The sequence below is a fragment of the Zootoca vivipara genome, chromosome 13, assembly GCF_963506605.1.
Source record: "Zootoca vivipara chromosome 13, rZooViv1.1, whole genome shotgun sequence".
NCBI lineage: Eukaryota > Metazoa > Chordata > Lepidosauria > Squamata > Lacertidae > Zootoca > Zootoca vivipara.
In genome coordinates this window covers 15574548-15601844 of record NC_083288.1, presented here as the reverse complement: position 1 = coordinate 15601844, position 27297 = coordinate 15574548, and the positions used below count along the sequence as shown (strand labels likewise).

At 44.7% G+C, this 27297-nt stretch overlaps 1 protein-coding gene across 1 annotated transcript; it reads left to right on the top strand.

Moving 5' to 3' along the window:
• Positions 1–343: 343 nt before the first annotated feature.
• Positions 344–27297, top strand: CLEC11A (C-type lectin domain containing 11A). Its single transcript, XM_035135561.2, has 4 exons — positions 344–625; positions 12906–13122; positions 25241–25432; positions 26422–27297. Exons 1-4 carry the CDS (start codon positions 512–514, stop codon positions 26820–26822), a joined length of 924 nt encoding a protein of 307 aa, XP_034991452.2. The 5' UTR covers positions 344–511; the 3' UTR covers positions 26823–27297.

Genomic DNA, 27297 nt, shown 5'->3' with positions numbered 1-27297 from the left:
CTTCTTCTGTAGCCACCCGACGAAAGTGTGTGATATAAATTATGTAGGCTAAGTAAATGGGAGTGGGAGGGTGGGACCCCAGAGAGGCTAGATAATGAATATATATTTTTTCCTTTTAAGAAAAAAGCTAACCAAAAAGGAATAAATTAATCCAGATTTATGCTGGCCAGGTGACAACCCAACATTAACACAGTTCTCTCTCGCAATCCAGCTTGGGTGAGGCTTTGGCCTGGCCCGCTTCTCGCATCTGGATTGAATTAGACATTCCGGCTTCTGGCTGGCTGGAGTTCTGTCCCTCCCTCCCCCCCCATTTCTGCCCCAACCATCGCCTGAGTGGGCAGACTTCCCGTGAAATCATCCGAGAGAGAAAGAGGGAAAAGAAGGAGAGAGAGAGAGAGACGGATCCAGTACTTTCTTAAGTTCATTGGGTGGGAGATTCGGGATAACTGACCTCTCGCCCTCCTCCTGGTTTCATTTGTACGCCAAGTCCCGGCTGGAGAGAGACAGCGCCATGGAGATTTGGCCTCTGGTGCAGCTGCTGCTCTTGGGGTTGCTGCTGGGGGCGGCTCGGGGACAGAGGGATGAGCTCAGCTCTGAGGAGGAAAGAAGAGCCCTCATGCTAAAGGTGAGAAACTCTCCATTTCACTGGCAACACCCCGTCTCCTAACACAGGGACAAATAAAGGGACAGCGTAGACAGTGGCCTGGGCCAATACAATTTGCCAGGGGACTCGGGGGTGGGCAGCTGCCATGCCGGAAACAGCGTGTGAGGGCACACCATACATTTAAAACACACACCCCTTCAAAGAATTATGGGAACTGTAATAATAATAATAATAATAATAATAATAATAATAATAATATATTTATACCCTGCCCATCTGGCTGGGTTGGGTTTCCCCAGCCACTCTGGGCGGCTTCCAACAGAAAAATGAAATAAAATAATCTATTGAACATTAAGAAGCCTCCCTAAACAGGGCTGCCTTCAGATGTCTTCTAAAAACCTGGTAGCTGTAGGGCGTTCCACAGGGCGGGCGCCACCACCGAGAAGGCCCTCTGACTGGATCCCTGCAACTTGGCTTCTCACAACAAGGGAACCGCCAGAAGGCCCTCGGCGCTGGACCTCAGTGTCCGGGCAGAACGATGGGGGTGGAGACGCTCCTTCAGGTATACTGGACCGAGGCCATTTAGGGCTTTAAAGGTCAGCACCAACACTTTGAACTGTGCTCGGAAATGTACTGGGAGCCAATGTAGATCTTTCAAGACCGGTGTTATGTGGTCTCGGCGGTAGTTTACAGAGCTACAGTTCCCAGCACCCTTAACAAATTACAGTCCCCAGGATTCCTTGCGGGGAAGTGATGTTTGATATGTATAGGCTTGCCATATGTCTGGTTTTTCTCAGACATGATGCCTGGGATTCCAAAATAGAAATTACCATCCGGGGTGGATTTCATAAAAATCGGGGAAATGTCCGGGTTTTCGCAAACAGGGGAGAAAAAGCTCAACAACATTTTGTGTGTTTCCCCCCAAATAGCTCAACAACTTTGGGGGCAATTCCCCCCCCAAAAAAGCTCAACAATTGTTTGCGTCCTGATTTTTTTACTTCTTGAAATATGGCAACCCTAGAAACATACAGATCCTAGGTTGCTTCCAGAATGTCCGGCCTGCCCTTATCCAAGATGCAAACGTTTCCCAGAATCCACTAGGCATCACCAAAAGGATACTGGGAGTTTCTCATGCCCTGATTCACACTGCAATCTGTCAAGTAATCAATTTATGGCTCTGCTTCAGGCAGCAAAATGTGTTGGACTGGGAAACGAACAAAGAAAAGTGAAGCCCCATGTAGACATTAAGGCTTCATGCACACCAAATGTTTAAACCACATTCCCCCCTCCCAAAGAATCCTGAGACCTGAAGTTTGTTAATGGAAATTGTAGCTCTATGTGTGTGTGTGTGTGGGGGGTTAAACTACAGTTCCAAGGATTCTTTAGGGGGGTCATCGCTATTTTCCCCTATATTGGAGGTATGGAGTTATGTGACACCCCCCCCCCCCAGCCAATGGTGTACAACCATTAGAAGACATCTGAAGGCAGCCCTGTATAGAGAAGTTTTTTTTTAAGTTTAATGTTTTATTATGTTTTCATATATGTTGGAAGCCGCCCAGAGTGGCTGGGGCAACCCAGTCAGATGGACGGGGTATAGATAATAAAATTATCTTTACCTAGATAATAAAATTATCCTTACCTAGATAATAAAATTACCTTTACCTAGTGTTAGGGAATTTTATAGGGGGGGCACCCAAACGAGGCTTCATTTGGGAATCAAGATTGGCACTAATGCCCTCAAGGGGACCCCATTTGATCCTACAACACCACTCTAGTATCGCACCAACACGAACCCCCTCAAGATCAAGCCCTGAGTAATAAAGGCTCCCTTTCCCACCCTTTCTCTGTTGCCTGAGACTCTATGTAACCATATTTCTTTATGAATGAATACCGTGTATCTTTATTTCTAAATGAAACCCCCTTTTTCTACTCTGGCCAAAGGCTCTCAGGGATGCAGGGAACAGCCATAATCCCTTAAGCAAGAGGTCAGGTAGCCAGGGTGGTGCTCCTCTGCATATCCATAATACATTCAGGTACCATCTCCTGCCATTCCCAAACCTCCGAAGCCAGAGGCAATACACACACCTGGACCCATTGTTTCCCCCCCCCCCCGCCAGGTACTCAAGGATCCCCTCCCAGATACTTACTGGTACTTGCTTAACAATGTGTCCTGGGACATCGTGCATTGTTACCTTATGCTAATCCTGTTTACCTCCTGTTTACCTGTATGCTAATGCCCCTTGCACCTTCCCCTTTTCTGACGTTTTACCCTGTCACAAGTGATGTATGTATGATGCTTTCGATGTGCATTATGGGATGGTGGTGGGAAGTTTTAAAAGTTCTTGCAGCCCTGTTCACGGTGTTCAGTCTGGCATTGAACCTGCTGCGCAGTAATAAACCTTGCAGTTTGCTCCGGATCGTGGCTGGACTCCTTCCTTTTATACTCCGCAACGACCACAGGCCCTTGCCTGATGAGCTGGGTGGCTGAGCATTCTCGCACCCAGAATTTTGCCCTAACACCTAGATAATAAAATTACCTTTACCTAGATAATAAAATTATTATTATTATTATGGAATAGGATGTCCCTATTTTTATTAGAGAAATGTTAAAGGGCATCTGATAACAGTTGACGGGCAAACTTCAAGGCCACTGCTGCACAGTTCTTTAAACTTATACCTGACAGTCCTTCTAACAGAGGACACTTTAAAAAGAGACAGTCCTCTGACAGCTTTCAAATAAGAGGTCTGCCGTCTGTAAAATTGGACACGTGGCCACTCCAGTTGCGTAATGTTTAGACGCCTGCTCTGTGTTTTTTTCTTAGACATACTAGGATCTGGGGCAGTTCCAGCCTCCAACCCAAACATATTACTTAAGACACACACTCTCGCTCTCTTTCTAAGCTAGACCTGCTCAGGCAGCCAGGAAAAATTCCGGTAGGTCTGAGTGTACATGCATGTCCCCACTAAAGTAATTTATACAAAAACTCTTCGTTTGCCCTGAACGCCTCTCTTGCGTCCCTGAGCTGAATAATCTTATTGCTTGGATTCTGTCCTCTCCCATCCAGCCCTACAGCCATTGAACTCAGTCTGCTCTCACCACACGGACTCTTACTTTCCTTTTTTGCAGAGGAATTGAGGCCTCTGTCTTACGCATCTGAAATTCGTGTGCTTAACAGGCCCCGGGAAAACCAGGGCAGGATGATAGGAACAGGATAACCTCACCTGCGCTGCGATGTCAAAAGAAAAACAACAACACCAAAACCCACACTCAATGTTTGCATGCTTTTTCCTTCTTAAAGGAATGTTTCGATTTGAGCAAGGCTTTGTGTTTTGCTTGACTGCCAGCTGACCAGTTGCCATCAAGCTGCTGCGCTCTTGTGACTGAGGTCTGGAACAAAGCCTGGATTTCTGAATCCTCTTGGACGCTAAAGCATGGAACTCTTTTAGAAGCAGTAACCAAGTTTCGGGACTTGGCTTAGCATCTTCCGTGGATGGCCAAGTCAAAGCTTAGTGATTATCTAGTGTGCATTTGCGATCTCACTGTTTGCTCTGCCTGTTTCCGTCGGTTTCTATTACTTAATATCTTGACCAACAACTGTTTAAGCATCTCTAAAGCAGTGGTTCCCAAACTTTTTCGGGCCACCCCCCACCCCACCCCGGTTCCATAAACTCATCCCAGTGCCCCCTACCCTATAAAAAGCATTATTCAGAAAAGCAGCATGCATGACTCATTAAGGAAGATAATAAGAGAATCGTAGAATTGTAAAGCTGGAAGGGACCACAAGGATCATCTAGTCTAGGGGTGGCCAACTTCCAAGAGACTGCGATCTACTCACAGTTAAAAACTGGCAGTGATCTATCCCCTTTTTGGGGGGGTTCAGGTCAAAGTTGTTGAGCATTTTTTAGGAAGGAAAGCCCTGTTTTGGGGGGTTCACGTAAAAGTTGTTGAACTTCTTGACTTCCGGTGAAGGTGCGCTAGCGAGTGGATCGGGTTGAAAGAGCTCCGACAATAGCGGAGCGAAAAACTGCAGTTAGTGGGAGAACGGGGGGCGTTTGGCGCCCGAAAACCCCCCACATAGAAAGGCAGAGGTACGGGGCCCCTGCCGAGATAACAAAAGCGGCGTAGAGTGGCGGAACTCTGTCGCGGCACCCCTAAAAGGTGAAAGCGGCGGAGAGGAGCCAGACGCGACTTCGGCGGTAGCGGCGGTAAGAGCAGCGATCGCTACAAAGTAACTGCAGACGCGGCGCCCCAGAGATCCACCTAGCAAGCACCAGAGCTCTTCGGCTGAAGGAAAAATAGGAAATTCCGTCCCGTGAGTTGGAGGAGAACATTTTAAAAGGGCTATAATTACTGCACGGGTCGGGGGGAAGAGTCGAAGGAACTTTTTTAATGTGTCGCTAGAGACTTGCGATCGATAGCCCTGCGGATCGTTAGTAAAATTGTGCTTCAGACCACGGACTGATTACGGGGGGTAACAGAAGAGCGAGGAAATATATAATATAAAAGGAATAACCCCCAAATAACTGAGCCAAGATCTTTGTTTTAACTTGTTTCAAAATGGAGACTTGGAGGAGTGCCAGGCTCTGCTAAAAAGACTCTCATTGAGCAGAGAAGAGGAGGGGGAAGAACGGAGAGAAAGAGGAGGAGGAGAGGGGGGAAAGCGAAGGCGACGTGACAACTCACACGGCTTGCACAGCTAGGATTACAGCTGAGAGGTGTGGGAGGGAACGCTGTGACCTGAACTGTTGGCAAGCTGCCATAAAAGAAAAAAGATCTGTGTCGCTGGAGAGCTCCCCCCCCCACTCTTGTCGCTGATCCCTTCTGAAGCAGACTGAAGCAAAGAGAATGATTTTCTAAAGGTGGGAGAGGGGACTCCCAAGGAAGAGAATAAAGGGGAATCTGTCAAACTAAGGGACTTAAACTAACAGAAAGCATTTGAGAGATAGACTTAAAGGAAGGAGATTGTACAGCAGAGCATGCCTTTGAAAAAATATAAAGAACAGCAAGGGTCTGCGACAACAATGGCAGGAAGTCAACAAAGGAGACAATCTATGACTACACCAGGTGACAACGATGCTCTGTCGGACATAAAGGAGCTTATAACAGAAATGAATAAGTCTATAAATGAGAAATTAGACGCTGTGGAATACAATCTCCAATCTAAAATTGAAGGAAATTCTAAAATGATCGCAGATCTGTCTGGCCAAATAAAGGAACTGCATGGGAAAAACAAAGAGCTGGATAAAGCGGTTAAGGACTTAAGTGTTAAAATGAACAAACAGGAGGAAGCCATAAAGAAAGTGACAATGGAAAACAAAGAAATGAAGGCCGCAAGAGAAAAAGACGAAGAAGAGGGAAAAAAGAGAAAGAAGATACAGGAGGACTTAGCGGACCAAATTGCGCTTCTGGAGATGAAGCAAAAAGAACTGCATCTGAGGATGAGAGGCGTACCGGAGACTGCGGGTGAACAAGTAGAAGAGAAGATAATTAAAGGACTGGCTGAATGGCTGCAAGTGAAGGAGGAGGACTTAGCAATGGATATTGAGAAAGTGTACAGAATAAGAATTGATAGAGCAAAGAATATTAAGGGGCCAGGAGACTGCATGTTAATTTTGAATTCCATATTTCTGAAAGATAAAATCTTCCAAAAGAAAAAACAGGAAAATCTAACTATAGAAGGAAGGACAATAGCTATATTTAGGGAGATACCCAGAAGGTTCAGAATGAAAAGACAGGCTTACAAAGACTTGACAGAGGCCCTAACAAAACAGGGTATTTGGTTTGCTTGGGAGTATCCCGAGGGGCTCACCTTTGTATTTAAAGGTAGAAAAAGAACATTCCGATCGGTGGAAGAAGCGGAGAGATTCTGTAATAGAAACAGGAAAGAGCTCTTTAAGGAAGGGGAGGAAGGGGGAGACGAACTTGAATGATTGAATGGGAGATTAGCAAAAATAGTCTGAACTGATAATCTGATCTGTTGAATTTTCTTCTTTGTAAGTTTAGGTGTACAAGTAACCCTGAGAGTAATAGCAGAAGTGCCAAACTGGATCATAACCTCTTCTTTAGAAAAATTCATTCTACTTTGTATTAAAGCTGTTTCGAGAGAATAATCTGCCTATGTAGAAATATTTTTTAGAAATCTTTTTTTGTGTGAAATTTAATAAAGTAATGGATCTTAATATTGTTTCTTGGAATACCAACGGGTTAAATAATAAGTGTAAACGTAACAAGATAGAACGCATATTGAAAAAGAATAATTGGAATGTTATTGCGCTCCAAGAAACCCATATTTCTAAAAAACACGAGAGAATATTAGTCAATAAAAGATTAGGAACGGAATTTTTTTCATGCAATAAGAAAAAGAAAAAGGGGGTAGTAATCTATGTCAGACAAAATATCAAATCGGAGAAATTATTTCAGGATGAGGAGGGTAGGATGGTGGGAGTGAGACTAACTATCCCAGATAAGAATGTAGTAGTGATAAATATCTACGCGCCAAACGGTTGTAAAAAAGATTTCTTTAAAAAATTGGGAGAAAAGATGGGAGAGTATATTATGGATGAGGAAATAATCTTATTAGGAGATTTTAACGGGGTAACACAACCAGAACTAGATAGATCAAATAGAAGGGAAAGGAAAAAGGATAGAGGGAAGTTACCAGAAAATTTTCTAAATCTGATTAAGAATTATGAATTTGTAGATATCTGGAGAAGGGATAACCCGACTGAGAAGAAATTTACTTATTTTTCCCATGCTAAAAGATCAGCATCTAGAATTGATATGATTTGGCTAACACCTGGCTTAATTCAGAAAGCAAATAAATGCGCAATAATGATTAAATCAATAACTGATCATAACCCAATTATGACAAAAATTAAAGGGAAAAATATGAAATTTAATAGGTGGAGGATGGATGAGAGGATTTTAAACGATGAGGCATTTGTAAAAAAAATGAAAGAACTGTTAAAAGAATTCTATAAAAATAATATTTCAGAAGAAGTAGATATAACAACAGTATGGGATGCGGGGAAGGCCTTTGTTAGGGGACTGTATATCCAACAAAAGAGCAGAATAAAAAGAGAAAGAGAGAAAAACATAGAAGAGATAAAGAAAGAAATTGGTAAGAAAGAGGAAGAATTAGTTGACGATCCAAATAATAAAGAGTTGGGGGTGAGAATTAAAATATTACAGAAGGAGCTCTCTGCATTGATAGGCCAGGAAATAGAAAACAAGATTAAATGGGCTAAACAAAGAAATTTTGAGTGGGGAGATAAGACGGGGAAACTATTAGGATGGAAATTAAGAAAGATCCAAAAGGAAAGGATAGTTAGTGGGATTAAGGATGGTGAGGTAAGGTTAACAAAAATAGAAGATATTCAAAAATGCTTTATTAAATATTATAAAAAATTATATGATAAAGGCAGGATAAATGAAGAAAAATTAAATAATTATTTCAGGGAAAGGAGGAGAGAAATAATCACGGAGGAAGAAAGAGAAGCACTTAATAACCCTGTGACATTACAGGAAATACATGATGCTATTAATAAAGCTAAATCAGGCAAGTCCCCTGGGACAGATGGCATTTCAAGCCAGCATTATAAAATTTTTAAAGAAGAATTAGGAGGGGTATATCAAAAATTGGTGAATGGTATCTTAGAAGGAGGCTCGGTGCCAAGGACGTGGCAGGAGGCATATGTGACTTTGATTCCGAAAGATGAGGAGGAATTTAAGCAGGTAGGAAATTTCAGGCCGATTTCTCTTCTTAATACAGATTACAAAATTTATGCGGATATCTTGGCTAGTAGATTAAAAAAGATTTTGGTCAGAATCATAGGGAAGAATCAGCAAGGATTTTTACCAGGAAGAATGATGTCTAGAAATATAAGAATCCTTTTGGATCTGATAGAATACCTAGACTGGACCCCGGGGAAAAAAGCGGGCTTTGTCTTCCTTGATATCGAAAAAGCCTTTGATTCATTATGTTGGACGTTTATGAAGAAATCGCTAGAGACATATGGCATAAATGGGAGATTTTTTGAAGGAATCAATTCGATATATAGTAAACAATTTGCAAAGTTAATTTTAAACGGGGAGGTGTTGGAGGAATTTGAGATAGGAAGAGGAACGAGGCAGGGGTGCCCCCTCTCCCCGTTGCTGTTTGTCCTGTCAATTGAATTCCTGTTAATTGATATCAAGGAAGACAAAGAAATTAAAGGAATTAAAGTTAAGGGGAAAGAATATAAGATCAGCGCTTTCGCGGATGATATGTTGGTAATGGTAGAAGATCCAGAGGAAACGATTAAAGGCTTGAGGGAAGTTCTAAAAAATTTTGAGGAGATATCGGGGCTTAGAATCAATGGGAAAAAAACTAAGGTGATGGTCAAAAATATAAAGGGAAATGAATTGGATAATTTGGAGAAATCTTTAGGATGGGAGATAGTAAAAAAATTCAAATATTTGGGCATTGTAATTGGCATAAATAATATAAATTTATTTGAAAATAATTATGGAAGAGTTTGGAAGGAGATTAAAAAGGATATTGACCGATGGAAAGATTTGAAACTCTCATTTTCAGGAAGAATTGCGGCAATTAAAATGTCAATACTCCCAAAGATGCTGTTCTTATTTCAGATGCTGCCTATAGTAGGTAAAAAGGAAATTTTCGATAATTGGAGGAGGGATTTAAGTAATTTCATTTGGATGGGGAAAAAACCAAGGATACAGTACAAATTGCTTACGGATATTAAAGAAAGAGGGGGTTGGGGGGTTCCAGATCTTAGGCTTTACCATGCATCCGCCTGCCTTTGCTGGCTCAAGGAATGGTTTGTATTGGAAGATGAGGAAATATTGACGGTGGAGGGATTTAGAAATACATCTGGTTGGCATACTTACCTGGTTCAGGGAGAGGGAAATAAATTTAAACAATTTTCAGATCATGTTTTAAAGAAAACTTTATTTAAAAATTGGTTGGAGTTCAGGAATCTATTGGAACCTCAAATCCCGTGGTGGGCTTCCCCACTAGAAATGACAGCAGTGGGAGGGAAAATCCAAAAGAGAAATTGTCTAACTTATCAAGACGTATTAGAAAAGAAAGGAGACCAATTAATATTGAAATCATATGAGCAGATTAGGTCAAATTGTGCTAGTTGGCTGCAATATATCCAAGTTCAAAGCCTTTTTAAGGAGCATAAAGTCAAAGGGTTCCCTAAAGGGAAATCCAAGATTCAGGAATTAATAATTGACAATAAGACCAAATTATTATCCAAAATTTATAAATATCTTTTGGAATGGGAATTAAAAGATGAGGAAATAAAGTGTGTTATGATTAAATGGGCACAGGATCTGGGCAAACCAATCTATAAAGTACAATGGGAAAATTTGTTTAAGAGAACAATGAAATTCACGGCCTGCGAAGGAATCAAAGAAAATATGCTGAAAATGCTTTATCGTTGGCACCTCACTCCGGATAAGATTGCCAAAATATATAAAAATACCGATAAAAATTGTTGGAAGTGCAGTAACAGGATAGGGGATTATATGCATTGCTGGTGGGGTTGCATAAAAATTAAAAAATTTTGGGGGGAGGTCTATGAGGAATTAAAAAAAATAGTGAAAGTCACTTTTAAAAGAAAACCGGAATATTTTTTATTAAGTTTGCTTCCAGAAAACCTCCCTAAGGATAGAAGAGACATTTTTCTTTATGGATGTGCAGCAGCACGATTATTGATAGGTCAGAATTGGAAAAAGGAAGAGGCACCAGGGGTAGCAGATTGGCAGATAAAGCTAGTTGAATTTATGAATCTTGACAAAATGACTGCCGTAATTAGAAATGTATCGAAACAGAAATTGATTAAAAAGTGGGAATATGTGGAAGAATATTTTAGGAAGAAGAATATCCAAACGGAGTTAAGGGTCTGTTTAGGTTAGAAGAGAATAGGGGTTTTTTGTTAAAAGAATCAAGTGAAAAGGAAAGGGATTTATATTAATATGATATAAATGGAGAAATGACAACGCAAGAATATAGTGAATAGGAGAAATAAGCGACACGTTAAGAGTTGGGAAGTGGTTTTATTTTCATATTTGTTGTTTGGATTTTGTGAACATATAATTTTATTGTACATGCTTTTAAAAATGATTCAATAAAGTTTACTTTTTAAATTGGAAAAAAAAAAAAAAAAAGTTGTTGAACTTCTTTAGGGAAGAGGAAAGCAACATTGAGCTTTTTTTTTTAGGAAGGAAAGCCCTGTTTTGGGTGGTTCAGGTCATTTTAGGGGTGCAGAGCAAAGATGTTGAGCTTTTTTTAGGGGAGCCAAAGTTTTTTAGCTTCTTTGGGGGGGAGCCCAATGATCTACCGGTGATCTACCACAGACGTCCAGTGATCTACTGGTAGATCACGATCTACCTGTTGGACATGCCTGATCTAGTCCAACCTCCTACAATTCAGGAATATTTTGCCCCATATGGGGCTCGAACCCATGATCCTGAGATTAAGAGTCTCACGCTCTACCGACTGAGCTTTCTAAAACTGAAAACCGTAACAATTAATTACACATTTATTCAAACTCCAATCAAAACTATTTAGCTTAATTAATTTAACAAAACGGACGAAATTGGTCCAGCGATACCAGCTTTTCAAGGACTGATATAGCCATTTACATCTGCAGCATCCTCCTGTCACCCCCTTGCCTCTTAGAGACCCCCCCTAGGTAATCCCATGACCCCCTCAGGGGGCAGTACCACCCACTTTAAAAACCACTGATCTAAAGCTTTGCTTGGGTGGTTTCTGAGGTTCCACCTTAATTCCATGCTTCGAATGCCCTCTTTAGTTACACTTCCTCCTGTTTTAGGGAACATAAGAAACTGCCTTATACCTAGTCAGAACAAGGGTCCACATAGTTCAGTACTGTTGACTGAAGAGCAGTGGCTCGTCAGGATTTCAGAAAGGGAACATTCCCAGTCACACCTGGAGAGCTTAGAGCAGGGGTTCCCAACAAAATTTTCTCGAGGACCCCTCATTGAGCCGCTATTGTGACAAGGACCCCCATTATTTCCTAATCCTAAAATTAAAAAGTGAGAGCCAAATTAAGAGTCTTTTTATAAGAGTCCAGGGAGGAGGGAGGGGAATGGAGAAGACAGGGTACCTGCGCAGTAGCGCACAAATGAAGCCGACACGCGCAAAGCATCTTGGGGAGGTGAGCGTTAGTAGAATGCGCGCGCTGCCTCTTTGCAAAACAGTAGTGTTTGTAAAGCGCCACCTAACGGCATACAGCAGAACTACTGCCTCATCTAATTCTAGTTTTGCGCTAGACTCTGCTCATGCAGGAAGCGGCCAAAACAAAAAATCTGTTATCATACGAAATATATTTAATATATTTTTTATTCTAATAGCATCTTGCGGACCCCTCTGGCATAGCTCGCAGACCCCTGGGGGTCCCCGGACCACCTGTTGGGAACCACTGGCTTAGAGAATTGAACCAGGGACCTTTCGCATGTCTTTTCACTGAGCGATAACCCTTTCCTACTTGTTACATCTCAACCTGAATGTAGCCTATCTGCCCCCAGCTTTGCTGTCAGCCCGGGGCTGCAAAAATCTGCAAGAGGTGGCCAGCGGCTTGCGATCCACGGGGTTTACTATACAGGCTTGTACTACTAGATCCGTGTTTCTCAAACGTGGGGCCCCAGCAGTTGTTGGAAGTTCTGATTTGATCCCAGAATGTCCTGGTTTTCCTTAGGACGTCCATATTTTCATTGGAGAAATCGTAGAATTGTAGAGTTGGAAGGGACCCCAAGGGACATCTAGTTCAAACCCCTGCAATGCAGGAATAATGTTGGGGGGGTAAGGAGTTATGCAAACCCCGAGCCAAGGAGATAACTATACAGCCTTTAGAAGACACTTGAAGGCAAGACATCTGTATAGGGAAGGTTTTTTTTAATGTTTCATGACGTTTTTATATGTTGGAGGCCGCCCAGAGAGGCTGGGGCAACCCAGACAGATGGGTGGAGTGTTGTTGTTGTTGTTGTTGTTAAACAGCACATCCCTCTTTTCATTGGGAAAATGTTTGAGGGTGTGCAAACACCCCTTTCTGTCTTCCATTCTGGTAGGCAAAGCAGAGCTCAGGCAAAAACACTTGAGGAGGGTGCGAATCAATCAAGACTGGTGAGGAGTGTGGCTTGGCAGGGCGCATGGCTTCGGAAGAGTCCAGAGGATGTAGGCAGAGAGACCATTTGTTCCCCCACCCCTGAGCCTGAGGATGCCTGTTCCTATTCTAACCCTCCTTGTCTACCCTCCCCTTTTCCCAGCACCTGCAAGAGGTTCTGGAGCTCTCAGAAGCAACCGGAGAAGAAGCTGCGCAGGAGGTCACCCTGACTGAGGTCGGGGACCCAGCTGGCAAGGAGATCTTAGACGAAAATGCAGAGGTGGAGGAACCCGTAGAAGAGGCTCCCCGTACCACACAGCTGTCCCCAACCACAGCACCCCCGGCTCCGCAGGAGGAAGAGGATGACTTCACCTACGTGTGTGAGTAACGCAAAACACTCAGGTCCCCCCTTCCTTTTAAAAAGGTGATCTTTCCCATCTCAGAGTTTCAGAACCCCAGTTAACATACAGTCATACCTCAGTTTAAGTATGCCTCGGTTTGAGTACTTTCAGTTTAAGTACTCCGCGGACCCGTCTGGAACGGATTAATCCACTTTCCATTACTTTCAATGGGAAAGTTCGCTTCGGGTTAAGTACACTTCAAGTTAAGTACGGACTTCGGGAACCAATTACACTCATACCTCGGGTTAAATACGCTTCAGGTTGAGTACTCCGCGGACCCGTCTGGAACGGATTAATCCAGTTTCCATTACTTTCAATGGGAAAGTTCACTTCAGGTTAAGTACGTTTCAGTTTAAGTACAGACTTCTGGAACCAATTGTGTTTGTAAACCAAGGTACCACTGTAGATAAATAGGAACTGCTCTGGCGGGAAGGTAATCGGTGTTTCCGTGCTCTGCTCAGGTTCACCAGAAGCGGCTTTGTCATGCTGGCCACATGACCTGGAAGCTGCATTTTCAGTTTAAGTACTCCATTACTTTCAATGGGAAAGTTCGCTTCAGGTTAAGTACAGACTTCCGGAACCAATTGTGTTTGTAAACTGAGGTACCACTGTAATGAGAATCCTCTTCTAGCTGGCTTTGAAGGGAGTTTTGTTAAAAGAACAGAAGATAGATCTATCGATTTCTGCTAGCCATGGTGGAGCCCTCCAGGCTTGGGAGCAATGTAGTTCTCTCTGGCCCCATCTGCACTACAGATTTAAAGTTTTATTATGTTTTTAGTTTTATTATGTTTTTATATGTGCTGGAAAGCTGCCCAGGGTGGCTGGGGAAACCAAGCCAGGTGGGCGGAGTGTTAGTGGTGTTGTTGTTGTTGTTGTTGTTGTTGCTGCTGCTGCTGCTGCTGCTGCAGTATCATGCCACTTTAAACAGCCATGGCTTCCTCCGAAGGCAGTCCCAAGGGGAGCTCCACAATTGCACCTCCCCTCGAGATTCCCTGCTCTTGCTCTAGACCAGGGTTTCCCAACTTGGGTCTGCAGCTGTTTTTGGACTACAGTTGCCATCATCCTTGACCGCTGGTCCTGCTTGAACAGCTCAGGACCGTAATACCTCAAGGACCGCCTGTCTCCATATGAACTTTGCCAGATCCTGAGATCATCCTTGAGGCCCTTCTAAGTGTGCCTCCTCCACGAGAGGTCCACAGCATGGCAACACACGAGAATGGGCCTTCTCTGCAGTGGCTCCCTGCTTGTGGAATACTTTCCCCAGGGAGGTTCTCCTGGCGCCTTCATTGTACAGTACACCTTTAGGCACACCAGGCAAAAACGTTCCTCTTCAACCAGCCTTGGGCTGATTGATCTGATGTGTTGTGGAAGGGGGATTTTTGGATTGTGTTTGTTCTTTTTGTTATGTATTTTGTCTTTATTATATTGCAATTTTATGCTGTGAACCGCCCTGAGATCTACGAGTAGTATACAAATTTAACAAACAAACAAACAAACAAACAAACAAACAAGGTGATCTGTGCATGTTGTTGGACTACAACTCCCATAATCTTTTACCAGTTCCATTCTGGCTGGGGTTGATGGGCTACACATTGTATATCCTCGCAGCCTTTACAGCTCCTTTTACAGCTCATAGGCTCTCTATTTTTAATAGGATTGTTTGTTTGTTTGTTTGTTTGGAATCTCTCTGGAGTCGTTGGGCTTACTCGTTGGGCCAATTTGAAAACTGCTATTATGCCCTCCCTTAGCAGTCGTTCTGAGCAAGCTCAACATACGCTGTTTCTCGAGCCTTCCCTCGCCTGCCGTCCCATGCTCCCAAATGATATATCTTCCACTCTTTTTCTGAAGCCACTGCTTTCTGCTTGTCCTCAGGCACAGAAGCCAATTACATCTAACTCCAATCAATTCCTAACATAAATCCTGATTTCTTGGGTCTTGGCTGCAAGCAACAGTAAACCCTACCCATCAATGACTTCCTTTCACTTTATAAAAAACCTCCACTTTTGGCTGGAGAAGGAGGAGGAGGAGGGGAACGAGAATCACCCTAGCACTTTGTTGCACTGCCAGGAATACCCCCAACCTCTCTAGAATTCTAATATTCACAATGGCAATCAAAAGTTTAGGCACAGCAGTAAGAGCAATCTCTCCTGCCAGCAAGCATCCCACGGGGAAGTAAGTGCTAAGATCATTTATTTATTTGAAGTATTTTTATCCTGCTCTCCGAGCCAAAGAAGAATCCCAGAGCAACTAACATAAGATCTGTTAAGACAAGGCAGTCTTCTGGCAGCTGAGCTTGCAAGAGACATGACACAAAAGGAAAAAAGGGATGGTGAGGGGAGAGGAAAACAAGTGCACTCTATTTTTAAGGCACCTGTTGACCAGGCTGCATGGTGGTTGTCATAATGACCAGTTGCAATGGGAAGAATCCAGGGACAGGAGGAGCCAAAGGGAGCTGTCAACTGAGACAGTGGGGTGACCCTGCTTCCTGTCTCTCCTCCTCCTCCTGCAGCCAGATGGAATGGCTGCTGCGAAATGATTGAGAGCCGAAGGAAAGAGGAGACCCATGGAGCTGGGATCTCAAAAGAGCTGATGGCATGGGCCCATCGGTTTTGCCTTGCTGGATTCAGACCAACATTTGGTGTCCTGCAAAAACCACTAGCCAGTTGCCTGTAGCAGTTAACCAGAATAGCATAGTGGCAGATAGCATTCCTTTGGGAATTAAAAGTATATGGCTTAGGGAGATAGACTATTTGTCTATCTAGCCCAGTACAGTACTGTATTCACTTACAGGCAGTCTTCTTCTTCTTCGATCACTTGTAGCAGAGTAAGATTGTCTTCCATAAGCACAATTTTAACAATGGGTCCGTAAGTGACTGTGGAGGCCAATTCCGGGTCCACACGTCCAGTAGCAATGCAAGATCTAAGATAAAAAAATCCTGCTTATCACCTGTTACCTGAGATCTTTTTAACTGGTTACAAAATGTTGTGCATAAAAACATTCCTGGATTACTTGATGGTTGAAGGAAACTGCAGTGCTTAACTCGAGTTAGCTCAACTTGAGCCAAGTACGATTGAAGTGGGAACAAAGAGCCAAGATGCGCCTTCCATATTTTTATTTTTAAACCTTCTGTGATCATTCACCCCACCCCACCCTGGTTTCTCCCCTAATGCTCCAGACAGGTACCATCTGAAGAAGTGTGCATGCACACGAAAGCTCATACCAAAATAAAAACTTAGTTGGTCTTTAAGGTGCTACTGAAGGAATTTTTTCATTCTTACACATGAGAGGCTCCCAAGCTCCTTGCAAATGTGTCGTGGTGAAAGGGTTAATCACTCTCCACTTCCCCACCCTAAATCATCTCCCCTCCCCTCCTTACTCATCTCTGAAGCTTTTCCCTAGAAGAAACAAATGGCATCAAGGTTTATGTTGCACATGTAATTCAGAGCGACAGTTCTCCTTCCTTAAAATCCAGAGCGACAGCTATCCTTCACATCACAGATAATTGGCTGTTGTAACTTTCACTTGAAGCACAGCATCATTGGTACTCCTTTAGGGCCAAAGTACCCAGGATGGAAAGCTGTGTGTAACTTTGCCCTGGCATTTTTTTTAAAAGGAAAAGCACACAGGGGAGGCTGGGATCTTGAGCAAAAGGTGTGTGTGTGTGTGTGTGTGTGTGTGTGTGTGTGTGTGTGTGTGTGTAGAGGGGAGCAGAGAGGGCAAAGAAGACTTCCCAACTATTTCCCCTCAGTCTGCACCTCTGCTCAAAAATTCCCTCCCCAGTTGCTCCTCTCCTAACTTTGATTTTTTTTTTTAAAAAAAAAAAGATTCCAGGAGGGCAAAGGGTTAAGCACTTCTGCTGAAGAGCCCAACCTCCCTACCAGCTTTTTCATTTATAACACTTACACACACACACACACACACACACACACACACACACACACACACACACCAGCAGCAGGATAAAATTGCACACCATGGTTGCTGTGCCATGTTTAGTTTGGCCTTTGTTCTGGAAAAGGATTCTGGGAAAGCGCAATACTGGGGCTGGGCTGGGGGAGTACCTAACTATAGTACCCAGCACTGAAGTTCACAGAAATATGATGTGGATTTTTCCATCCTTGGAAACACAACATTTTTTCTCAGCATTAGGGGAGAAACCAGGGTGGGGTGGGGAACCCTGCTGTGGGGTCGGTTCCATTGCTGGCGAGCTGTGGCTGTGAATGCCATCGAGACTTAGTGGCTGAAATGAAAGTTACCATAGAAGTAAAACATCCAAAGAAAGGAGACTGTGAATGATCACAGAAGGTTTAAAAATAAAAATACGGAAGGCGCATCTTGGCTCTTTGTTCCCACTTCAATCGCACTTGGCTCAAGTTGAGCTAACTCGAGTTAAGCACTGCAGTTTCCTTCAACCATCAAGTAATCCAGGAATGTTTTTAACAAGTAAATAAAAGCGGCAGCTGAAGATGAATAAGGGCTATATTTAGCACACTGGAGCACTCCCCAATTATTATCTTAACAACCCTGCAAGGTAGGCTGTCATGATTATCCCTTATATTAAAAATTGGAGACAAAAAACTGGGTATCAGGGAAAGAATCCTTTATATATTTCGGGGTTTTTTGTACATGTTTTGCTTCTTCAGTACAAGCTGTGGTGGGGTAGGGTGGGTAACAGTGGGGGGCGTAATCTGTAGGGCAAATGGGGCACTACCCCACCAACCTCAGCCACCCACCACCTGGCTGCCGTCTTGCATAGAACTGGTCCAGGGAGTGACATTGCTTGTCAACCTACTTCTCCGAAACTGGAATTAGCTCTGTCACTATGGGTTAAACCACAGAGTCTAGAGCTTGCCGATCAGAAGGTCGGCGGTTTGAATCCCTGCGATGGGGTGAGCTCCTGTTGCTTGGTTCCTGCTCCTGCCAACCTAGCAGTTCAAAAGCACGTCAAAGTGCAAGTACAGTCATACCTCGGTTTAGTATGCCTCGGTTTGAGTATTTTCAGTTTAAGTACTCCGCGGACCTGTCTGGAACGGATTGATCCACTTTCCATTACTTTCAATGGGAAAGTTCGCTTCAGGTTAAGTACGCTTCAGTTTAAGTACTCCACGGACCATCTGGAACGGATTAATCCACTTTCCATTACTTTCAATGGGAAAGTTCGCTTCAGGTTAAGTACGCTTCAGGTTAAGTACGGACCTCCAGAACCAATTACACTCATACTTTGGGTTAAGTATGCTTCAGGTTAAGTACAGACTATCGGAACCAATTACACTCATACCTCGGGTTAAGTACGCTTCAGGTTGAGTACTCCACGGACCATCTGGAACAGATTAATCCACTTTCCATTACTTTCAATGGGAAAGTTCGCTTCAGGTTAAGTACGCTTCAGGTTAAGTACGGACCTCCAGAACCAATTACACTCATACTTTGGGTTAAGTACGCTTCAGGTTAAGTACAGACTTCCGGAACCAATTGTGTTTGTAAACCAAGCTACCAGATAAATAGGATAAATAGGAACTGCTCTGGCGGTAAGGTAAATAGGAACTGCTCTGGCGGTAAGGTAAACGGCGTTTCCGTGCTCTGCTTAGGTTCGCCAGAAGCAGCTTTGTCATGCTGGCCACATGACCTGGAAGCTGTACACCGGCTCCCTCGGCCAGTAAAGCGAGATGAGCGCCGCAACCCCAGAGTCGTTCGCGACTGGACCTAACGGTCACGGGTCCCCTTACCTTTACCTTACTGTTGGGCTCCCCGAGTTCTGCCCCATCAGTCCCAATGGGCACTAGCTGCTAAGGGTAGTGGAAGATAGGATGAAATCCCCCACTGCTTGACCAGCATGGGCACGTGTGTCCTACTTTACAGAGTCCTCTGTTTATAAGCCTGTCAGCGTACACATCTCCATAGGAAGGTCTGTACGGTCCAAGCCTGATGTAAAGAGAAAGAACCTTAAAAAAAAATAAAGGAGACTGAGAGGGACATTGAGTTTGTCTATCAACAGTTAACACCCGGGCAACAGGCAGAACAGGCCTGCAGGTCAGCTGGTCACTGTCTTCCCCATTGTGGTGGGATGATCTTTCCCTTTAAAGTGTAGCAAATATTCCTAAATTTGCGTAAGGCCAGCTAAACCAGGTGAGGTTACCAGATGGGTCTTTTCCTGCATGCCAGGACAGATCGAGCAGATGACACCAGTCGTGGGTCCAATGGCCAAGAACCTGGGTAGGCAAACTAAGACCCGGGGGCTGGATCCAGCCCAATCCCTTTCTCAATCCGGCCCACAGATGGTCCGGGAATCAGTGTGCTTTTACATGAGTAGAATGTGTCCTTTTATTTAAAATGCACCTCTGGGTTATTTGTGGGGCCTGCCTGGTGTTTTTACATGAGTAGAATGTGTGGGTTTATTTTAAATGCATCTTTGGGTTATTTGTGAGGCATAGGAATTCTTTCATTTTTTTCTCCCCCTCCCCCCCCAAAAATATAGTCCAGCCCCCCCCCCCAAGGTCTGAGGGACAGTGAACCGGCCCCCTGCTGAAAATGTTTGCTGACCCCTGTGGTCTTTCCAGTGCAAGCACCCCTTTTCACAGGAAGGCTTTTCTGCCAGAGGAGGAAAGGGTTAAACCCCTCTCTGCCTGCCTGCCTTGATTGGCCTTTACCCTTGATGCAATTTGCATTTTTTTGAAAGTCTGCACATGAAATGCAAAGGCATCTTTTAATGGCTGTGCCTAGTCTGCTGCGTCACACACACACACACACACACACACAGAGAGAGAGAGAGAGAGAGAGAGAGAGAGAGAGAGAGAGAGAGAGAGAGAGAGAGAGAGAGAGACACATCAAACATACCTCTTTCTTGCCTGTGGTGTTGGCTGGGCTGATGAGTTCTTCCTTCCAATTGCCCCACATGTACACAGAGCCTACTCAAGGCCCGACACCCCCCCCTCCAGTTGACCGCAACCACCTAGATCCCTCCTGCATCACCCACAGACCACCCTCCCTTATCTGTCTCTTGCACAGAGAGGCTTATACAGATGTGCTTGCATGCACACCCCCCCATAACTCAATCCTTAGAAGCTACCCAGTCTGCTCATTCCATTCCTTAGCTGAGCTGAACTGCCTGCATTTATAATTTGACCACAGCAAGAAAGATGGCCCCGTGATGTGATAATTTACTGTTTGTGTAGGGAGCAGAGCCGTGTTCTTACCAGTAGGTAATTTTCTTTTAAAGAAACCCAACATAGGCAGTAAAGGCAGTCCCCAACTCAGGACAGGTTCTAACTTAGAATCACGGACTTGGAAGGGACCTTGAGGGTCATCTAGTCCAACCCCATGCAATGCAGGAATCTTTTGCCCAATGTGGGGATCGAACCCGCAACCCTGAGAGTACTAACTCCCATCAGCCCTAGACTCTGTGACCAACAATCAGGGAAGATGGAAGCTGTAGGGCTGCCTTCAAATGTCTCCTAAAGGTTGTGATGAAAACAGGGATGTCCTAAGGAAAAGTGGGGGGACGCGGGTGGCGCTGTGGGTTAAACCACAGAGCCTAGGGCTTGCTGATCAGAAGGTCGGCGGTTCGAATCCCTGCAACGGGGTGAACTCCCGTTGCTTGGTCCCAGCTCCTGCCAACCTAGCAGTTCAAAAGCACGTCAAAGTGCAAGTAGATAAATAGGTAGATAAATACCTTCTGGCGGGAAGGTAAACGGCGTTTCCGGGCGCTGCTCTGGTTTGCCAGAAGTGGCTTTATCATGCTGGCCACATGACCTGGAAGCTGTACGCCGGCTCCCTCGGCCAATAGAGCGAGATGAGTGCCGCAACCCCAGAGTCGGTCACGACTGGACCTAATGGTCAGGGGTCCCTTTACCTTTTTAAGGAGAAGTGGGACATTCCGGGATCAAATCAGAGACTGGGATGGCTTCTGTAAATCCGACACTGTCCCTGGAAAATAGGGACATTAGGAGGGTTTGGCCTGTATAGAGAGGGTTTTACTTAAGAGGAGAAGAAGAAGGAGGAGGAGGAGTAGTAGTTTGGATTTGATATCCCGCTTTATCACTACCCGAAGGAGTCTCAAAGCGGCTAACATTCTCCTTTCCCTTCCCCCTCACAACAAACACTCTGTGAGGTGAGTGGGGCTGGGAGACTTCAGAGAAGTGTGACTAGCCCAAGGTCACCCAGCAGCTGCATGTGGAGGAGCGGAGACACGAACCCGGTTCCCCAGATTACGAGTCTTACCACTCTTAACCACCACACCACACTGGCTCTGGTTATTGACATACCTCTTGTCTGGGGAGACAATAGAAGAGTGGACCTTGTGCGGGGTGAAAGGGGTAAAGTCAAACTGTTGGAGAGTTACAGCGCCTGCTGTGGCTGTGGAGACAGATATTGGAGAGACATGTTTTATTGCAGGTGGGGCAGACAAAGGCATCTGCTACAGGGGCATTGCTACAGGTTTGGTCATTGCTGGGGGACAGCCAGACAAAGGACACTAATGGGAAATTTGGCTGATCATTGTCTTGGAAGGCACCTTGGCTTGAACATACCACCAAGTGATAAAGAGCCTCAAACTGCATTACCGCCTCCTTTAGAGTGTGCGCAAGGAGAACAGCAGAGAGATTGCATTGGATTTTCACTTTGCTAAGAGTCAATTTGGATTTCAGGGAACTGGTTGCTGGGTTGCAGTGAAAGCGTCTTTCCTTAGCAGTGCAGTGTGAACAGCCTCGCAATTGCCATGCAGTTTGCACTGCCTGTTGACAGACTGTACTCTGGTTACAGTCTCTTCTCTAGCTGCCGGGAAACCCATACATGTGGCTGCCATTAAAAAGGAAGGAAGGAAGGAAGGAAGAAAGAAAGAAGGAGCAAACTCAGTGCTGGAGATCATTAGGGAAGGATAAAAAATAAAACTGCCAGTATCATATTGCCTTTACACAAATTGATCATGCAACCACGCTTGGAATAATGCGTCTAGTCTTGGTTGTTGCACCCCAAAAAGGATATTGTAGAGTTATAGAAGGTGCAGAAAAGGACAATCGAGATGACATAGGGGCTGGAGCATCTTACCTATATGAGGAAAGGCTACAGCATTTTGAGCATTTTTGTGTAGCGAAGAGGTCAGCAGAACAGGGGAAGGCGTGTTGAATTTTTCCCCTTTCAGATTTCAACAATGAGGGGTGCTAAAAAATTATAACATGACTTGGGAATCCAAAAGTTATCTTGCTTAAATTAATATAATTTCATTTTGCTTAGTACGTAAAATGTGTGCAAAACTGCATAGAAATAATTAGAAATGATTGCTAAGTATTTGTAGTCATATGGTATATGAATATTATTATAGAATCATTGTTTAGCATTGCCTGACATTTACAGGAGGTAACATTAACATTTTCCCAAAAAGGGAGTTTATATGCTTCATCAAACGTAGACTTACAAAGCTAAATGTTGTGCAGTCACAAAAAATAATAGATTTGAATTCCCCAGACCCAAAAACATTTTTAACACCCCTCAATGAAGAAATTTGCAAAAGTTAAGCTTTGCTCCCTAAAATGACACACTCCAGTTGTATATCAAAATGCAAGGTTTAGATTCTTGTATTGCAGGGAGTTGGACTAGGTGACACTAGGGGACCCTTCCAACTTACATTTCTATAATTCTGTGTGGAGAAAGTGGGTAGGGAATAGTTTTCATCTCATATTAGACCCCAATGACATCCAATGAAGTTGAAGAGTTTCAGGACAAATGAAGAGTCTCAGGACAAAAACAAGGAGGAACGTCTTTACACGATACACAGTTAAACTATGGAATTCAATCTCAGAAGTTGTAATGATTTTTTAGATTACATTAAAGGGGGATAAAACAAATTCATGGAGAATCAATGGCCTTTAGTCATGACAGCATCATATGCTACTTCCAGAAGCAGGGGTCATGCTCCTCTAAATGTCGTCCGCTGGGGATTTACCATGGGAGAGAGGCCTGTTGCTCTAGTGTGCTGTTTATGGGCTTCCCATGGCCAACTGGCTGGTGACTATGAGAGCAGGTGGCCAGTGTGAAACATGGACAACTTACAAATGTCATCTCCAACTCCTCAAAAGATTCCATCAACGGCGCCTCCGGATTTTTTTAACACATTACTTGGCGAACTAATGCCAGTGTACTGGAAGAAGCAAAGATCACCAGTGTCGAAGCTATGATTCTTCAACATCTACTTCGTTGGACTGGTCACGTTGTGCGGATGCCTGGTTATCATCTTCCAAAGCAACTACTCAATTCCGAACTTAAAAATGGCAAGCGTAATGCTGGTGGTGAACAAAAGAGGTTTAAAGACTCTCTCAAGGCAAATCTAAAAAAATGAAATATAAACACCGACAACTGGGAAACACTGGCCTGCAAGCGCTCCAATTGGAGAACAGTCTTTACCAAAGGTGCCATGGGCTTTGAAGACGCTCGAACTCAGGACGAAAGGGAGAAACGCGCTAAGAGGAAGGCACGCTTGGCAAACCCTCACCATGGTCAAATCCCGCCCAGAAACCTATGTCTCCACTGGGGAAGGATGTGTGGATCCAGAATTGGCCTCCACAATCGCTTATGGACTCCCTGTTAAGATCGTGTTCATGGAAGACAATCTTACTTGGCTACGAGTGATTGCCAAAGAAGAAGAGTGGTTAGAGTGTTGGACTAGGCCCCAGAAGACTAGGGTTCAAATCTCCACATGGCCTTGAAGCTCATTGGGTGATGTGTTGTTGTTTTTAATTTCATTTTACAATAAGAACAATAAATAGTAATCCAAATACCAAATGCACATTTAATATTGACTTCCCCCTGCCCTTTCCATGGTTCATTTCATTATTTTCTTTTCCACTACATCTGCATAGTTATTACTGCTGAATTTACTCCGTTTAACAGTCCTCCGTTACTGTTAACTTTTTAAATATGCTTATAATTTTCCAAATAATCTACAAAACATTCCTACTCTTCTTTAAATATCTCATTTGGGTGGTGTTGGGCCAGCCACTGTCTAATTTACCTCATAGGGTTATTCTGAGGATAAAATGTGGGTGACCAGAATCACGTACATCACCTGAGCTTCTTGGGAGGAAAGGTGGGATATGAATAAAATAAAATAAGCAGAACATTGGAATTTATGGGCTGGGCTGGGGAACCTGTGGCCTTCTAGAGGTTGCTAGGCTACAGCTCCCATCATCCCTGGCCATTGGCCATGCTGCCCAGGGCTGATGGGAGTTGAAGTCCAACAGCATCTAGAGAGACAGTTTCCCTCTGAGATTATATCCTTACAAGAGCATTCCTCCTGTTCAGGGCTTTTTTTCAGTTGAAACTTGCCAGAACTGTCAGGTGGGCACCATTGCCATTATAAGAGAGCAGGGGAGGCGTTCATGATTGTGGGATGGAGCACTGGGGCAGACAAGTCACAACAGTTCCTAGAGTGTCCACTAACAGGAACTCACCTGGAGGGATACCTGATTAAGCTCAGTTCCTGTTCCTCCAGATATGCAGATGAGATGGATTAGCTGGCAGAGAAAAGCCCCTAGCCAGCAGCCATTCTCTCTCTTAGCCATTTCTCCTTCCATGGGAACACATCTTCAGAGAATCTCCAGTTAGGATGGTTCTCCCTCTCGGCCTGCTGCCAAGAGAGAGACCAGATGGAGCCTTACTTTACCAAGTAGTCTCCACATGTATATATTTGTAACTTTCCTAAGCAAGCCTGCCTTTCTGAGATTATGCTGTTAACTCAGGATGTCATGTGAGTAAACTCTATCTTATTTTAATACGATTGTGTTGTGTATTTCTTTTAAGAGGGAAAAAGGGGATTTTCCAGGAAGCATAATATTGAAGTATAATATTGTTGCAGAGGTTCTAACGAACCTAACGCTCACGTTTTGCTGCGCACAAAAGGGGAATGTCACTCTGCTGATATTGGAAGCTTGATAACACAAGCTTGGATAGGATCTATCTAATAATATATCCTAATCCACATCCCTAACATTCCCACCTCTTTTTCTAGGAATATAGCACTGCACCTGTTCCTCTGCTTCCAGGCCCTTAAAATCTGCCTTTGTTTCTCCTCCTCCTCTTCTTCCTCCCTCCTTGTTGTCCAAGCAGTCTCCCGCCTGAACAGCCTGGATGCGGCCGTCCACCGCCTCAATGTGCAGTTCCACCTCATGGATGTGAAGGTCTCCCAGTTCTCTCATGGCCTGGCTGAGCTGAAGGGGAGCGTGACGGAGGCTCACGAGTCGCTTGACTCCTTGAAAGAAGTCGCCACGCGCAACCAGAGAGAGCTTGGGCGAATCGACGGTGAGGACGGTGGCAGGGAGGCAATGCACATTGCGAGCGGTAGGGAAACAGGGAACGGCCCTATACCGTCACTGATGCCATTCCTTGCAAGGCAGGAATCTTTCGCCTAACATGGTCCTCAAACCCACAACCCTGAGATTAAGAATCTCATGTTCTACCAACTAAGCTAATTCTCCAGTCCAGTGTTTTCTTGATAAAGACAAAAAGGATCAGGAAGGCCAGCCACAGATCTCCAGCATCGTGGCTGTTTCTGGCCCTCAACTTGCAAGGGCAGGGAGCGGCTAAAGGGCAATAATAGGCAGAGCCCTTGGAAATAGGCAGAGCCTTTGGCCGCCAGTTGCCAAATCCCTCCTTTAGCTCAAAAAGCTGTCGTTCTTTTGGTGTCAAGATTGTGGTGTGTGTGTGTCAGAGAGTCAGGATTTCATATGCTGCTCAGGGCTGATGGAGCATAAGGATCAAAGCACAGGTTATTCAGGAACAGAGAGGGATTGTTCGAATCCAGCACACTGAGCTCGGGTTGAGATGTGAGCGTAGAAGGGTTTCTCTCTCTTTATATCTCTATACAGTATAATTTATTATTCTTATTTTTCAAACGTTTTCACGTTGACCTTCAAACCAAACACACTGTTTCGTAAGTTGACTTCCCACCCTCATCTCTGCAGCGTTTTTACTCAGCCCTTTTCTACTGCATTACAAAATTTATCTGTTCTAATTATTTTGTCATTTCCCCTCCTGCCCGCGATTTCATTTGACTGTATTTTTTTAAATAAAAAAAATAGGCCACGAAAGGCCTTCATTCTTCGGGATGGAGGCGTTTCTCAAGGCCATTCACCCTCTGTTGCCCCCATGTGTCAAAGTTCAGACAGCAGGCTTCTTGGGGCAGAGAACCATCTCCCTGCATTCCACTTGATGGAATCGCAAGCCGTAGGTGGTAGCAGCAGCAGCAGTTGCCGTCGTCGTAACCATGACACTCTCTGCCCTATCCCAAGGTTGCTTGCGAGGCCGCCGGACCCACAGCAAATGCTTCCTGATCTTCAAGAACTTCGAGGTCTACGACGCGGCGCAAAAACTGTGCGAACTCAGGGGAGGGAACCTGGCCATGCCAGCAGACGCCACCGAGCTGGCCATCCTGCGCCGCTACCTCTACGATGCCTTCCAGCCTAACAACTGGCCTGTCTGGGTGGGCATCAACGACCGGCGCTCGGAAGGGCTGTGGCTCTTCGAGAACGGGCAGCGCGTGTCTGTCTTCGACTGGTACCGCGACTTCCTGGTGACTCAACCCAACGGCGGCGCCCGGGAGAACTGCGTGTCCCTCAGCTCAGACGACGGGAAGTGGTGGGACAATGACTGCGAGCGGCGGATGTATTACGTCTGCGAGTACCGCCTCTAGGGGGGGGGGCAGCTGGCTCAGGTCCAGTCCCCGGTACGCATGGTTGCCATTGGTACCCTTCCACTTACAGAGCAATGGTTAGCATGTCTAGGCCAGTGTTTCCCAACCAGTGTGCCTCCAGATGTTTTGGGACTACAACTCCCATCATTCCTGACCACTGGTCTTGCTAGCTAGGGATGATGGGAGTTGTAGTCCCAAAACATCTGGAGGCACACTGGTTGGGAAACACTGGTCTAGGCTATGCGGGGCTACAACCTCTGGAAGGGAGTGCCCCGTCCCATTTTCACACCCCCAACCTTACTCCAAGGCACGCACCACACTCTCTTATTGGTGGGCCTGTTAGCCAAAGTATCCCACGTATTTTGTAGACCCCTGCCCTCCCCCCAATAATAAAGAGCAGCTTGCCCTCTCAGAGAGGAGGAAATGCAGTGCCTTGCAACCAGGAACTTCCATGTCCCTACTGCTCCCCCCCCCC